This window comes from Varroa jacobsoni, unplaced genomic scaffold (genome assembly GCF_002532875.2).
Source record: "Varroa jacobsoni isolate VJ856 unplaced genomic scaffold, vjacob_1.0 scaffold_1457, whole genome shotgun sequence".
In the NCBI taxonomy this organism is placed as follows: Eukaryota; Metazoa; Arthropoda; class Arachnida; order Mesostigmata; family Varroidae; genus Varroa; species Varroa jacobsoni.
Window position 1 is genome coordinate 482,189 of NW_019214359.1, and position 12,792 is coordinate 494,980.

Consider the following 12,792-nt stretch of genomic DNA (forward strand, 5'->3'; position numbering starts at 1 on the left):
ACAATGGGCATGTGATAATCTAAGGATGAGAAATAACAATCTAACATTAATAGTACATAATATCTAAACCGAAGGTACTTAAAGACAGTTATTAAGAGTGGTTTTTTCCACAATACATTCATTTTTCAATAAAGAGTCTACGGGTGGGAACATTTATACTAAACTTTAAATGTCAGCCAAAAAGCAAATCAACGATGCTTTTCATTGATATAGTTAATCTGGCACACCGCCATTTTTTTTAACTTACTTCTTCCATTAATTTTTACCTTATATGAAGTTTTATATGCACAGACAAGTAGCCGAATGAGCGCTCGAATCCGGAGATGCAGTGGATGTATGGTGAAAATCTCGCATGAACTTGGCCAGTTTTGTTTAAAATTTAACACAGTTAAAAGTATGTTTCGAACTAATTCCAGACAGTGGCTTCTAATTGTCCATTCGCACAACGAAAGTTGTTTAAACATCGCGCGGTCCTCTGGCTTTGTTGATGTTTAAGAATGAAGCTTCTCTATGGCACGAAACGGATGTTCCAGCCGTTCTTTGATTAGTAGTTCTCACAGTTCAAGTGTCGTGAAATCGGACGGCTTGAGGCCAATTTCCGCATTCCCTATAGTTGGTTCAGCTCTTCTTACGTCGGAAAGGACATGACTCAAGTACTTCCTCCACCCCTGAACGTTTCGCCGTTTATTCGGGTGAGTACAGAATAGAAATTTTTGCTCGTGACCCTCTAAGGTCACAGAGATATGTTAACGCACTGTATCGGTGGGGGCGCATAGTATTAGCCTGGGAACAAATACTAAATATTAAGATTTCAGTTGTCTGCAATACGCATAGGTACTGTAAGCTTCGTACGAGAAATTTAAACGCACCAGCGAAATACTACTCAAAACATACTTGCCCTTATTGTTGTGTCTTGCCTTAAATTATGTGTATATTTCTCTATTTATATATATATGTTCACCTTCATATTAGTGTCGCTATAACTAAAAGGAACAAATAACTTTTATGCCCTTTGGATTTAGAGTTTGGAACTTATTTCGCCGAGAATCGAACTTATACAAGGGGTTTTACTATGCGTATTCATGTGTGCATTGTATTAATGTGTCCACTGCAAGGTCTAAGTAGATATTTGTAATCTGCATATTGATTTACTTGCTATTCAGAGCGGTGATTTCTTTCTTCCTTTATTATAATGGGAACCTGCAAAGTCATATACGGCTTTCATCTCTAGGCTGGGAATTCATTCGAATGAACTCTAATTCGATGTTATTTTAACAACTATTCTATATACATTATGGTCCTTTTTGAAGTTAAAAGCATTAGACGCTGGTACATAACTATAGGTGTAGACATGATTCAAAAGTTTGTTTATCGCGTATTTCATTTTTTAATCAACCTTACACGTTATTACTGTTATTATTAGCATTCAACATATAACTGGCATATTTGGCGTATTCAGATGGTATTTTGGTAGCGACTTTCAGTAGAAAAATCGTTATTCTGTAAAGGTCTATCACAAGAAACACGTTAGAAACATTGAAGAACTTTATTGTTTGTGCTAGTTTTATCATGGCATTAAATAGAACACGACGCAACATCAGTGCTGCTCTTCTATTATAAGTCTATTATATGACGATATTTGCTTACTAAAATATCAAGGCGGCGCGCTGTGTTGGCAACGCTTAGATGCTAATACTTGCTCTCCGGAAAAAACCTAGGCGAGGTTACACACAAGGTTGCTTTCGTTTTCATTGCTATATATTTTATTTTCCACAGATTTTGGCACAGGGATTCTCTTTATCATATGCTCTGATTCAAATTCAAACATACAATTGCTTGCTGTATGATTTGCTTTCAGTCTTCTCAAGCACTTGTAGGCTGCTGTCCCATGAAAAAATTCACTTATATTAATGGCGGAAATATTATGCCTTAGTACTTCAGACATTGACCTTGCTCGAAGATTTTAGTACGAATATCAAATCACTATTAAATTATTGTCATATTTCTGTTTGTGATCGTCATTTTACTACAGGGCTCTCGCTGGATTGCCTTTTTTGTCGGGATCGGCTACGGTTCGTTCCACTATAATCGTCTTTCGAAGAAGGAGGCTCGTCGGCGCGAAGCTGAATTGCAATATAAGTTAGATCAGGCTAAGAAAAAGGCGGCTGAGAAGATGCGAGCGAACCGCGCCGAAATGTTGACATTGGCTAAGGAAGTAGGCGTAGAAGTGCCCGCAGACTTTGACAAACAATTTCCTTTGCAATGAATTTGTTGATGGTCGTCAAATGGGTATAATAATGTGTGATCGGTGAAAAACTATGACGAGTGCAGCATTTTTATGTAACATAGGATTTAGAATGGAATATTAATTCATTGAAAAAAAGAATAAATCATTCTGACTACAATTGAGTATACAGTGGTGTTTTCTGTTTTGGATGGTTGATTGATGTAGCGTCTGCGACGTGTACATAAGCAATTCCTTGATTAAATTTTGTTCGATTGTTCTTGATTATAGAAAATTTTACTTTCATTGAAATTATGAACGCAATAGTAGGTAATCAGTAAAGAAAAAGAACTACGATGCTGCTACCCATTATGAGATAAGCGGGCGTTGGCTTGAGAAGTGGCTTGCCTAGTAATAAACTAATCGGCACTAAAAATGTTCCCTAGAAATGGTAACTGAAGATATTTAAATTCGTCATCGGTATACATTAGACTGCCCTAATTGTGACGGGTACGTCCCGCCTTTCAGTATCATTCCTGTTCTGCTTCCTCTTTTTTGATGATGCATTTTGAGAATATCTTTAATTTTATCAAAAATAACTATACTCTGCATTTCAATTCGATAACAAATGCATCATTTGATGAGTGCTCGTAGGTCAGTAGTTCTGCTTTATCACATGCGTGGCAAAACCGGCACGGCCTCATGTGGGTATCCAAAAAATTGTATTTTAAAAACAACGGCAAGATCCAGGTATTTCGCTGGTGGAAAGTGTGTGTTCATGTGATCATCGATTGCTAGTAAAAAGGAATCTTCATATCAAATAATGACTGGTAATTATGACTGTGTGGGGTGGGCCAAACGTTTATCAATTATTACGTATATTTCCATTTTCTCTAGGATTCAAGTAGATTACGTATATTTCCATTTTCTTTAGAATTCAAGCAGAGCAGTAACCGAATAGTTTTTTTTAAGTAAACGGTATGCTAACAAACACTTCCTACAAGACCATAACACTTCAAATCATACGGAGTGTTCGACACTCAGTAGTTCCGGCTATCAGAGTTCAATAACATAGCAGAAATGACGGAGCAAGCTTTAATAGCGTTCCCCAAGAAAGTGACTCCTCAGTCGTCACGACACTTTGCAAGTCAATCGATATGTTGTCATAAACCTGAAGCAGTCATTTTATATTTATGGTTGTAAAAATGTTTATGAATAAATTTTGTATCATACTACACAGTCTCTGTTCAAGCTTTGTTTGATTTATGTTGTATTCCTACCCTAATACGTTTATTAGTCTAATTTTGTCAAGTTAACTGACCTAATTATTAGCAAATTAAGACCAGTCTACCAAGAATAATTTCTGTGCTGTCGAATTGCTATTATCCACCTTGTACCACTAGAGTGTGTTTCTAAGAATTGCTAAACTTGATGGCCATACTATTCGTCATTCGAATTTTGACACCCGGGATCAGTATTTTAATTACTTCGTTTTTCTTTTCAAACAGGATTCCATCAAGTATCGTTGACAAACACGTGCTCCTCCGATCAGTTTCTTGGAATGTTATTGCTGTTGTTATATTGAGTGTAGGGAATTGCTTGTTGAGCAACAGACACTCTGGCTCACGCTCGTAGACTTTACCACGGTATCTTATCAGCGCCTTCATATCAGCTTTGTACTTTTTCAAGTACCGTGTGTAATGGACGGTACAGTTTCTCGAAAAGTCTTTGTAGGGGGCTTACCATGCTCGTACCCAAGTTCGCATATTGAAGACGATTTGTTTAATATGTTCCGAGTTTTCGGTCCACTCACTGTCACCTGGCCGGGCAAAAAGCATTTTGGAGGTGGTAAAGATATCAAAGGCTACGTTTTTCTACTCTTCGAGGTAATCAGACTTAGCAGAAACTTGAATTATTTGAACAGGTATAGTAATAGGATTTTCTTGTACTTTTTGCACGCAATCGAATCAGCAGAACTGGAGAAGTAAAGTGCTTTGAATATTATATTCATTCACCAGCGCGATTGTTTGCAAACGTCCAGTATGAATTGATTCCGACTACGAAGTTGTACTGTTCTTATAATGGTAATACTAAAGAAGCCTAATTGATTCAAATGAGTAAACTGAACCGCTATAAAGACTCAGTTAGTCTTTATAATTCAAATAATCATGAGAAGAATAATAACTAATTTTACGCAACCGTCATTTTGTTTTGCTCAGTGATTATAGTTTAATTTAGTGTTGTGAAGAATCACAGTTGTCAAGTGCGAACGTGTATAGTACTTTTCCCGCTCCCACATAACCTTGGCGCTAAAAAAAATGTTTCTTTTTTTCACACGAACTTTGTGCTTTTGCTTTCCCCGCTGTTATTCCTTCCGACAGTCATGCAGCGTAAGGCATTTACCCCATTTGCACCCCCTGATAGCCCCCCCGAGTCTATATCGAACTTGTGGCATAAGGACTGTATACCTTACGTCCTCCCAAATTTTGAATTTCGGTGCATGGAAGAGGTACTCAGTGACTCTCAAAAACAATATTTATTAAAAATTTGCATGTATGTATATACATAATAATAATTATTATTATAAGGATATTGGGTTGTTGAAAAAGTATTGACTGTTTTTTCTTACTTGAATGGTCTTGAAATTGCATATTTTAGGCATTAGGAGCCGCAGGTCGGCGTTATTGCAGTGGCAGATGTGCTAACTGGTGTTGTCATTCCTGTATTAATGACTTAAACTAGTGTTTAAAAGACCGGTGCAGTTTCCGCAAAAAATCTCTGAAGTTTATAATTTTATTACGGTAAAGGCATAAAAAAACCCAGCCTGCAAAAAATGCACTATTTATAATTAAGATACGCTGTCGGAATAAACGCCTCAAAAATGATCGTGTCACTTTCGTTCTGAAAATTTCCATGCGGAAGGTGCTTCTCGTAGTGGTCGACCAAAAAAGGGAAAGTTGATGAAATGATTTCAAAAGCTCAATGATGTCGTCAAAAAACTAAACATCCACAAGTAGAGAGAAACGCGTTCTAAGGCGCTGGAATATGACTAAGGAAAGGTCGATCACATATTACAAAAAAGTGCTTTACAGTCTGTTACCAGGCCCAGACCGACGCCAGAGAACGTGATGCTAAGTTTTTATGAGACTGCATTATGAGTTACTGCTGCCTGACAAAACGATTGATTTGGACCTCTGCTGTCTACAGCTTACGAGATGACACGAAGCCATTGAAAAAATCGCCTGGAACTATTAAACAGGAAAGGTGCCGATTTTCTCCATGACAGTGTCAGACCAGGTACATCTTTAGCTACCCGATAAAAATTGAAAGAATTTAGGTGGGTAATTTTAATGCATCGTTTGTATAGCCTGGAACTTGTACTATCACACAGATGATAACCTGTTGTGGTCTCTGCAGAGCTCCTTAGCTTGGTTCGATTTCAGTGGAAAGACGAAAAAAGCATTATTCACAGTTGCTTGTCTGTAAACTACAGAAGTTCTACAGTGATGGGCTTATAGTGTTGTTAGAGAAATTGTGTAAAAGCATCGATTAAAAAAAGGGAAATATTTAGTTCGGTAATATTATTTTAAAGTATACAAAATTTTAATTCGATTTTGTCTTAAAAACGGTCAATGCTTTTCCGATAACCCAATATAGACCTGGAGCCTATTTGTTTTAAGCAACCTTAGTTGTCAGTAGCATCTATCTCCACACATTTCAAATTAAGCCGAATAAAGAGATTTCTTTTGTATTTCTTTTATTTAGGAGGAGGCCTCTGTTCACCGGCTACTGTCGGTATGTAAGATGTGCGAACGCGGGTTATATTATATTGAAGTCACCTTTCTTGAGGGTGCTCGTCTCACCCGTGCTATCCGCCCTTATAGCGCGCTGTCAGTAGGCCAACAACTTGTTCAGAACTATTTTGCTCATCATAATCAGCGAAGATATCAGCAGAATTTTCAGACGCAGCAAGCTTTTCAGCAGCAGCTTGAGCAGCAAAAGAAAAGACTGCATATTCAGCCTTGGTTCCTCCGCGATCGATGGGTTTTTCTTGATGAGCCTTCCGACCTCCTGCACCGCCAGACAATTTTTGTTGGGGGTGTGCCGCGCTGCATCAAAGCTAGTACGTTCGCCTTACGTTTCGTTTTTACTTGTTTATACGAATAATTGTTACAGAAACTTAGCAGACTTCCTCGGGTAAGGTTGTGATCTACGATTCGAATGAAATGGACAAATACGTTACTGAAAAATAAACTCATGGCTTAATGTGGTGTAATTTTTCCCATATTTTTTTTTAATATCTTCAAGGCGAGTTGGCTGAGAAATTGGAAGCAACTTTTCCTGGGGTCCGGTATGTTGGTCTCGATGTAGATCGCGAATTTCTTTTTCCAAAGGGAGCAGCAAGAGCAACATTCTTCACGAGTGAAGCTTATCGAGCTGCTCTAAAAGCTCGGTTTCTTTCATTTGTCTACAGCGACCACCGTGGTCAGGTACCTATATGTTATATGTTAAGGCATTCACTTATGTACATTATGCTCAAAAGTCATTTTGAAACAGTTAGGGCGTAGTAATATTTTGATGGTAATTACTTGAGGTCTTCTCAACAAGTATGGATATTTCTCTTGATCAACAAAACTGATCGTCAAGTTCATGAAAGACTTCTAGAAAAGTTGGTTTATAAAGAACGTATTTCAAAATGTGCATATAGTTTGAATAAGTATAACTTGAGTTTTTTATTTACACATAATAAACATTTGAATTGTAAATTAATCCACATAAGGTGTATGACTTTTTTCCTATCATGCTCAATATTACCATAGTTTCAATTAATCCATTGCTGATTACGGTGAACAAATAGTCGAAACATTTCATTCGGCATTATGGCACATGCTCTCTGAATTGCAGTCTTTGAGTGTCGGTAATTTTCTGGCGTAGACATTATTTTTTAGGAAGTTCTAGAAGAAAGATCCATTGGCGCCAAGTTTGGAAAACCTCTCCACTCTTCGCTAAACCGTCTTTTTCGAAAATTTTCATCAAGGTGTCCTCTCGCATAACGATAGCAATGTACAGGTGCTACGTTTTCTTGGAAACCAAAATCGCTATTTTCACCAAGTTTTGAAAATGTGTGATAAAGCGGATTCTTGCAGGTAATTGAATTGCATGAATCGTTGAACTGTCAAAAAAGAATGGTCCAGTTAGTCCTTTGTTTGAAATGTCGCATTACAGTATAATTTTTGGTAAGTTTGCATATTACTGCTTAATTTTTACTAAATTTTGTCTCTACATAATATGTGAATTGACAGTTGCTCAATAAGCGCAATTATGCCGATTATTTATACTCTTTAATCTTAATGCAGTCCCATTGCTCTAATCAATCCACTCCAAAACTGTGCATCCAGTTTACGTTTTTTCAACTGTCATTCGCAACATTATACTCCTTGGTCCGGGGCGTTGTTGAAATTATAATGTTTCCGTTTGCAATATCTTAAAATTCGATGGACAATTGATTTACTGATACCAAACGCACGACTTGCGTAAATTTCCGGAGGTTTTGCTGCAATTTCTCAGTACTCCACCTTGGATAGCAAAGCTTGTTAATGTTCTTGGTCTTCCGAAACCCCCAATGAACATTCCGGAGAGTTTTATTTGTTTGAAACTTGAACAATTGTAAGTCGCATAGGTAGACCTGCCTGCAGTTCCCTGCGATATTGCGTGTGTGCTTTATTGCATTTTGATAATGCCAATAGCATTTCAATATTATCTGCAAAAGTTGATTTTGGTTCACTCGTAATCTTCAATAAATTACATCCTGAAAAGAAGTAACAATGAGAAACTTGTGATCCATTTTACAGTGTATACATTTTTGCATATGTCATGCATTCCCGCTATAAGAGCAGATTGTTGCACGATGTCAAGTTGAAGCCGTTAAAATATTATTGTAAACTACAAAAAAAATAATTTCCGACCATTGATGACACGACGTTCGTATCTGTTATATGTTTATTGTTATATCTGAAACATGCGTACACATATTCTTAGATACTTCCCTGCGCGGATCATTTCAGGAACGCAAAAAGGTGCTTGAGATCAAACCGTACATAGTCGACGAAATGGACTGCGATTCTTGCTTACGTGGTCTGACGCGTTTAGGTGTGCCACCGGTCGCAGAGGGCCCTAGGTCTCCTGCTCTCCTCTATTGTCCGCACTTAACGTGTCTTTCATACCTTTGCATTGCGTGCTTCATACGATTGCATCCTTTGAGCGATCCTGAGCTAGCCTCACATCGTCCCCTTAGCAAAGATCCGAAGATCAAGATCGATGGGTGAAGTCATTTCTCCATAAAGACATTTCAAAGAGAACAGAGGATTTCTTTGTACTCAATGTGTGCAAATGCCACAGGTTGTCTATGTGAGTTTTACACATCATCTGCATTTTATTATTATTACTGATTATAATAACAGCAGTAATGTTACTAGTGGTAGTAGTAGCCTTCTGGTACTACGTAATACACACACAGTAGTGATAACATTATTTCTTTGAACGCATATACAGTCATACAATGAAAATATCGTGGTCTTCCGGTTTTGTAAGGACTTTATTTGTGCAAGCATTTTTTTGTGTATATACATTTATAACCAATATTCAATGTATACATATAAAACACGAGAAAATAAACACAATAAAGGTTAAATTTACGGTGAAGGGCTAGTGTTTTTCTTGATTCCAGAACAGACTTAGAAAAAGGTCAGCTTCAACATAAACAAGGAGGTTTTGAAGCCTACCTTTTTTGGGTCTCTGCGTCCTTAGCCTCTGAATTTATAACAAAAGTAAACATTAGTTTTGTATGGCCGTGCTAATTCCACAGACCACTAAAATTGTAACTTATAGTCGAAGTTGAAGTGCAAAGAGTGTACCTTTAGGAACCGTTATGTAGCCAACAGCTAGCAGGAAAAAAATTAAATGGTATCTGTTAAATAAAAAGTCAAATATCTGGGTTTTACATAAAATATTCATCTAAAATGACAAATGTATCCCAACTGAGCTTCACATGTGTGGCAAGGACACGCAGTGCTCTAACAAGTTCAACTGGATAAATATACGACTAATGGGATCTATAAATGCAAACGTCTCTTTCAGTAGCTACTGTAAATCATCAATAGCTAATCATGTAGAGAGGACATATGTTCTGGATAATAGCGATTTTTTATGATTTTCTTTAATTGGCTATTTGGAACTTATATTGAGCATTCCGTTTGTAGTATTTGCCATCGATTCAGCTTCTTCATTTTAATGTTTTGCAAAAATTAATATTTGGTTTCTTCTATTCAGCGCGTGACCATGACAGGCACTTGTATGAAGACTGGGCGTTGCTGAAATGGAATAGATCTAATATACTTAACTATATGACGTACACAAGAACATGTAGCAAGTTAATAAGGGACGTATTGACTCAATCACTTTATACTTAACATCTTAGTTCATTAAGTATACACAAGTTTATTTAGCAAAGTTGTTAAGCTGTCGCCTGTTCTAAGCATACTGATAGATTTCTTATAATTAATTAGTGGTTTGTTCCGTAATCTGACGTGAATATAGGGTTTGAGTGACGTACCTTCTGTCTGTTTACGGTTCGAAGCTTGTTCGTTCATACGATATCGGCCATAGGAATTTCAATCGTAAATGTCGGCCTGGACATACAAAAGCGATAGCTATCAATTTCGACGACGTTTTTGGGTAAAATCTATCTGTAATCTGTCTTTTTATTACCAATAGAGCTTGAACCAAAGATTTTTTTTTGTTGAAATCATTGCTTTTGTTTTCTTACTACTAGAAGTTTAAAGGGCAGTTTTTAGCATTTCAGGAAACTCCTCCATTCTGGCCATGATTTTCGGTAACCATATCAGTATTACTGCAGTATGACCCAAGCAGGTGGAATAGTTGAGCCTTAAGATGCAGCTAACACATTATTACCGTCGTTAAAGCTTGTTTTGTTGACGAAGATAAGCCTGCGGACCTGAACGAAAACTTTAATATCGACAGATCCAAAGGTCAGGTAAACTGAATCCTTCAGCCAATCCGCTCATATTCAGATAACGTATAGTTATTTTCAAAATGATCCTGGATAGAAGGCTGGCGCACAGGACAGCGCTGTTGCAAAACTTACCCTACAAATGCATTCTATCTCAATTGAAAGCGGCACCTTCGACGACTTACCATCAACGAACCAACAAAAAACACGTGATCTACACAAATAAGTTAGGACGACGTTACCTGTGACGAGTTTCCGAGATGACTTCCTGCTGTTGTTTCTTTCTACAAACAGCAGTACCGTCGAAACAAGTAGCCATCAACATCCTTACCACCGACGCGCTCATTATCATTAGAATATCCACTTCAGCTACGTCCGAATTTAAAAAAGGTATCATGCGTTTGTAGTGCTGTCCTTAGCGGTGCAGCCCACGCCATCAATATATATTCAAATTGTTCAATTCGAAGATTTCTTTTGCTCTGCATTGCTACGGACCAGTTAACTAGTTAGGTACGCTACACATGTGTTGTTCTAAACATATGATGACAAAATCACGGAGGTCGAGCAATGCTGGTGCTTAGCCGCGTTGGAACACTTGGCCGGTGAAACTAGCACATCTTCTAAATGGCATTCCTGCTGCTTTGGCTTATTGTGCTGGTCCTATGTACGCCAAAATGAACGGATTCTAAACACACATAAAGGCGTAAGTTCGATCGATTCAAGAACAACAAATTGTGTAGTAGGCGACATAAAACTGCTGTGTTTCAGTATGTGTGACGAAACAGCGCCTGGGTCATCGCAGATGGCGACATCGATCGTCGACGTCTTTCCATTATCGTCAGATCAAACTAGTCGGTTGAACACGTTTGCTAGTCTAGCCGAAACAGTTGAAAATCAAGTAGAGGAAAAGAGGAGCTTCGGTGAGAAGTCTGCCGATGCACCGGTCGAGCTGGTCAACTGTGAGTGGGATCATTTGTCTCTGTACTATCCGGTGGCCGTTATGGCATACAGGAACATCGAGCCTATTCTTCAACGGGGGAACGCTCAGTGCGGGTTTGTAGCGACGGCAATGGCGGCCTCAGCCGTAGGACGCAGACTGGACGTTCAGGGAATGTTCACCTGGGCCTATAATCAGAGCCTAACAAATATTGGAGACCTGTTCGATATTCGAAACTTGAAAATGCTCTGCGATAGGTACATTGGTTTACCTTCGCACGTAATGGAGTTTCCTACGAAGGAAGCCATGATCGCCGATCTCTTCCAAGGGAAGGTGTTTTTGGTACCGTACGATGCCTCGTATGAGACTGGGGTACCGACTACGTTCAACGGCTACAAGGCGCATTGGGCTTTACTCTTTGGTGTATTGTTGATGCGGCAGCCGTGTGAACCTTGTATGAGTGGACTAGACCGATTATCAGTCTATAAGCCAATCTTCCGCGGAAATCTTGAATTTTACGAAGCGCACATGAACAGCGGAGCGGAGTATGTATTGGCGCAGCATGGGTGGTTTAACGAACCGGACCTGTGGTCGGTGGAGGAACTACGTGAAAGCTGCTGCCAGTTAAATGAAGTAGATCCGAAAAGTGCACCAGAATATGTTCTACCCCACGGTGGAATTAGGGAGGGCCTCAGAGGAAAGGTGTTACGATTAGATTTGTGATTTCATTAAAGGATGACTACCAGTGAATACAAGCTGCGTTTCGCGAAAGTTTTATGTCTGATTGAAAGCGACGCTATTGGCATGGTCATGAGAAGTTATCTTTAGTGACAAAAGTTAACTAATGTATATAGTTCTATGATTACAAATTGACTTTTTTTATGTGAATGTGTTTTAATTAACGGAAAGTAAGGCAGATATCAAATGCATCTGCTTTGGTTGATTATACAAGCATGTTTAGTTTGAGTAGACAACTGCGTAAAATGTTATTGTATTTACTCGGCCCTGGTATTATTTGTGAACTGCTTTTTTTCGTATATCGTGGTAAATTGTACATTCAGCATCTATATTCAATATATCTGAATGTCCGCTCTGGAATGGATACTCAAACCAGCTCTTGATAGAAAATGTATACACAAGGGGTGATGAATAAAGTCCGTACATCGTTTTCATGCGTTGTCTTTTCTCTAATGATGTAAATCTTAAAAAGATGTTAGCAAACGGTAGGTAATAAGTTTTGCCACAATTTTGTCGAGCTGGTCTTTGGTGGACTACCATAGGAAAATTGTAGTCTGACCAATTTTCGAAGGTTACTCGTATGATTTGTACCAATATGACCCTCATTATCCGCCTCCATGTAGGAGGTTGGATTATCAAGGCGCCCCACTCCTAAAAATCTCTAGAATTCACTAGGTCTCGTTAGAGTTACTAGAGAGGAGAAGAATTAGAGGACTCCAAGGTAAACAGTCTCCACTTTCTGTCATAATTATTAAGTGCCCCTTAACCGGCGAGAATATAACGCGGATTATTGTGGGTCACAAAGACTCTACTCTTATTGCCTCTATTCAAGGTTCATTAAAGAAATGTATATTTTGGGCAAAT

The 12,792-nt window shown here is 38.4% G+C and overlaps 3 protein-coding genes and 1 long non-coding RNA gene across 4 annotated transcripts; 3 read left to right on the top strand and 1 right to left on the bottom strand.

The window, feature by feature from the left end:
- Positions 1-492: 492 nt before the first annotated feature.
- On the top strand, positions 493-2,412 carry ATPsynE (ATP synthase, subunit E). The gene is made up of 2 exons (XM_022850408.2): positions 493-692; positions 2,033-2,412. Exons 1-2 carry the CDS (start codon positions 645-647, stop codon positions 2,264-2,266), a joined length of 282 nt encoding a protein of 93 aa, XP_022706143.1. The 5' UTR covers positions 493-644; the 3' UTR covers positions 2,267-2,412.
- A 3,370-nt stretch (positions 2,413-5,782) lies between these two features.
- LOC111270245 (cytoplasmic polyadenylation element-binding protein 1) lies at positions 5,783-8,594 on the top strand. Its single transcript, XM_022850376.2, has 3 exons — positions 5,783-6,347; positions 6,533-6,714; positions 8,290-8,594. The coding sequence occupies exons 1-3, from the start codon at positions 6,029-6,031 to the stop codon at positions 8,548-8,550; spliced, it is 762 nt and encodes a 253-aa protein (XP_022706111.1). The 5' UTR covers positions 5,783-6,028; the 3' UTR covers positions 8,551-8,594.
- Positions 8,595-8,800: 206 nt separating this feature from the next.
- Positions 8,801-10,411, bottom strand: LOC111270246 (uncharacterized). Its single transcript, XR_002686217.2, has 2 exons — positions 9,837-10,411; positions 8,801-9,594 (listed from the first exon to the last, which is right to left on the bottom strand). It is a non-coding gene; the product is annotated as an uncharacterized LOC111270246 (long non-coding RNA).
- Positions 10,412-10,552: 141 nt separating this feature from the next.
- Positions 10,553-12,362, top strand: LOC111270244 (actin maturation protease). The gene is made up of 2 exons (XM_022850375.1): positions 10,553-10,643; positions 11,022-12,362. The coding sequence occupies exon 2, from the start codon at positions 11,023-11,025 to the stop codon at positions 11,911-11,913; it is 891 nt and encodes a 296-aa protein (XP_022706110.1). The 5' UTR covers positions 10,553-10,643; position 11,022; the 3' UTR covers positions 11,914-12,362.
- Positions 12,363-12,792: the final 430 nt, after the last annotated feature.

Excerpts from the sequence above, each read along its gene's own strand:
- ATPsynE (XM_022850408.2), top strand. The coding sequence starts at position 645 with ATGACTCAAGTACTTCCTCCACCCCTGAACGTTTCGCCGTTTATTCGG. Across the intron at positions 693-2,032 it reads ACGTTTCGCCGTTTATTCGG|GGCTCTCGCTGGATTGCCTT; the intron begins GTGAGTACAGAA and ends ATTTTACTACAG.
- LOC111270245 (XM_022850376.2), top strand. The coding sequence starts at position 6,029 with ATGTGCGAACGCGGGTTATATTATATTGAAGTCACCTTTCTTGAGGGT. Across the intron at positions 6,348-6,532 it reads GCCGCGCTGCATCAAAGCTA|GCGAGTTGGCTGAGAAATTG; the intron begins GTACGTTCGCCT and ends AATATCTTCAAG. Across the intron at positions 6,715-8,289 it reads ACAGCGACCACCGTGGTCAG|GAACGCAAAAAGGTGCTTGA; the intron begins GTACCTATATGT and ends GGATCATTTCAG.
- LOC111270244 (XM_022850375.1), top strand. The coding sequence starts at position 11,023 with ATGTGTGACGAAACAGCGCCTGGGTCATCGCAGATGGCGACATCGATC.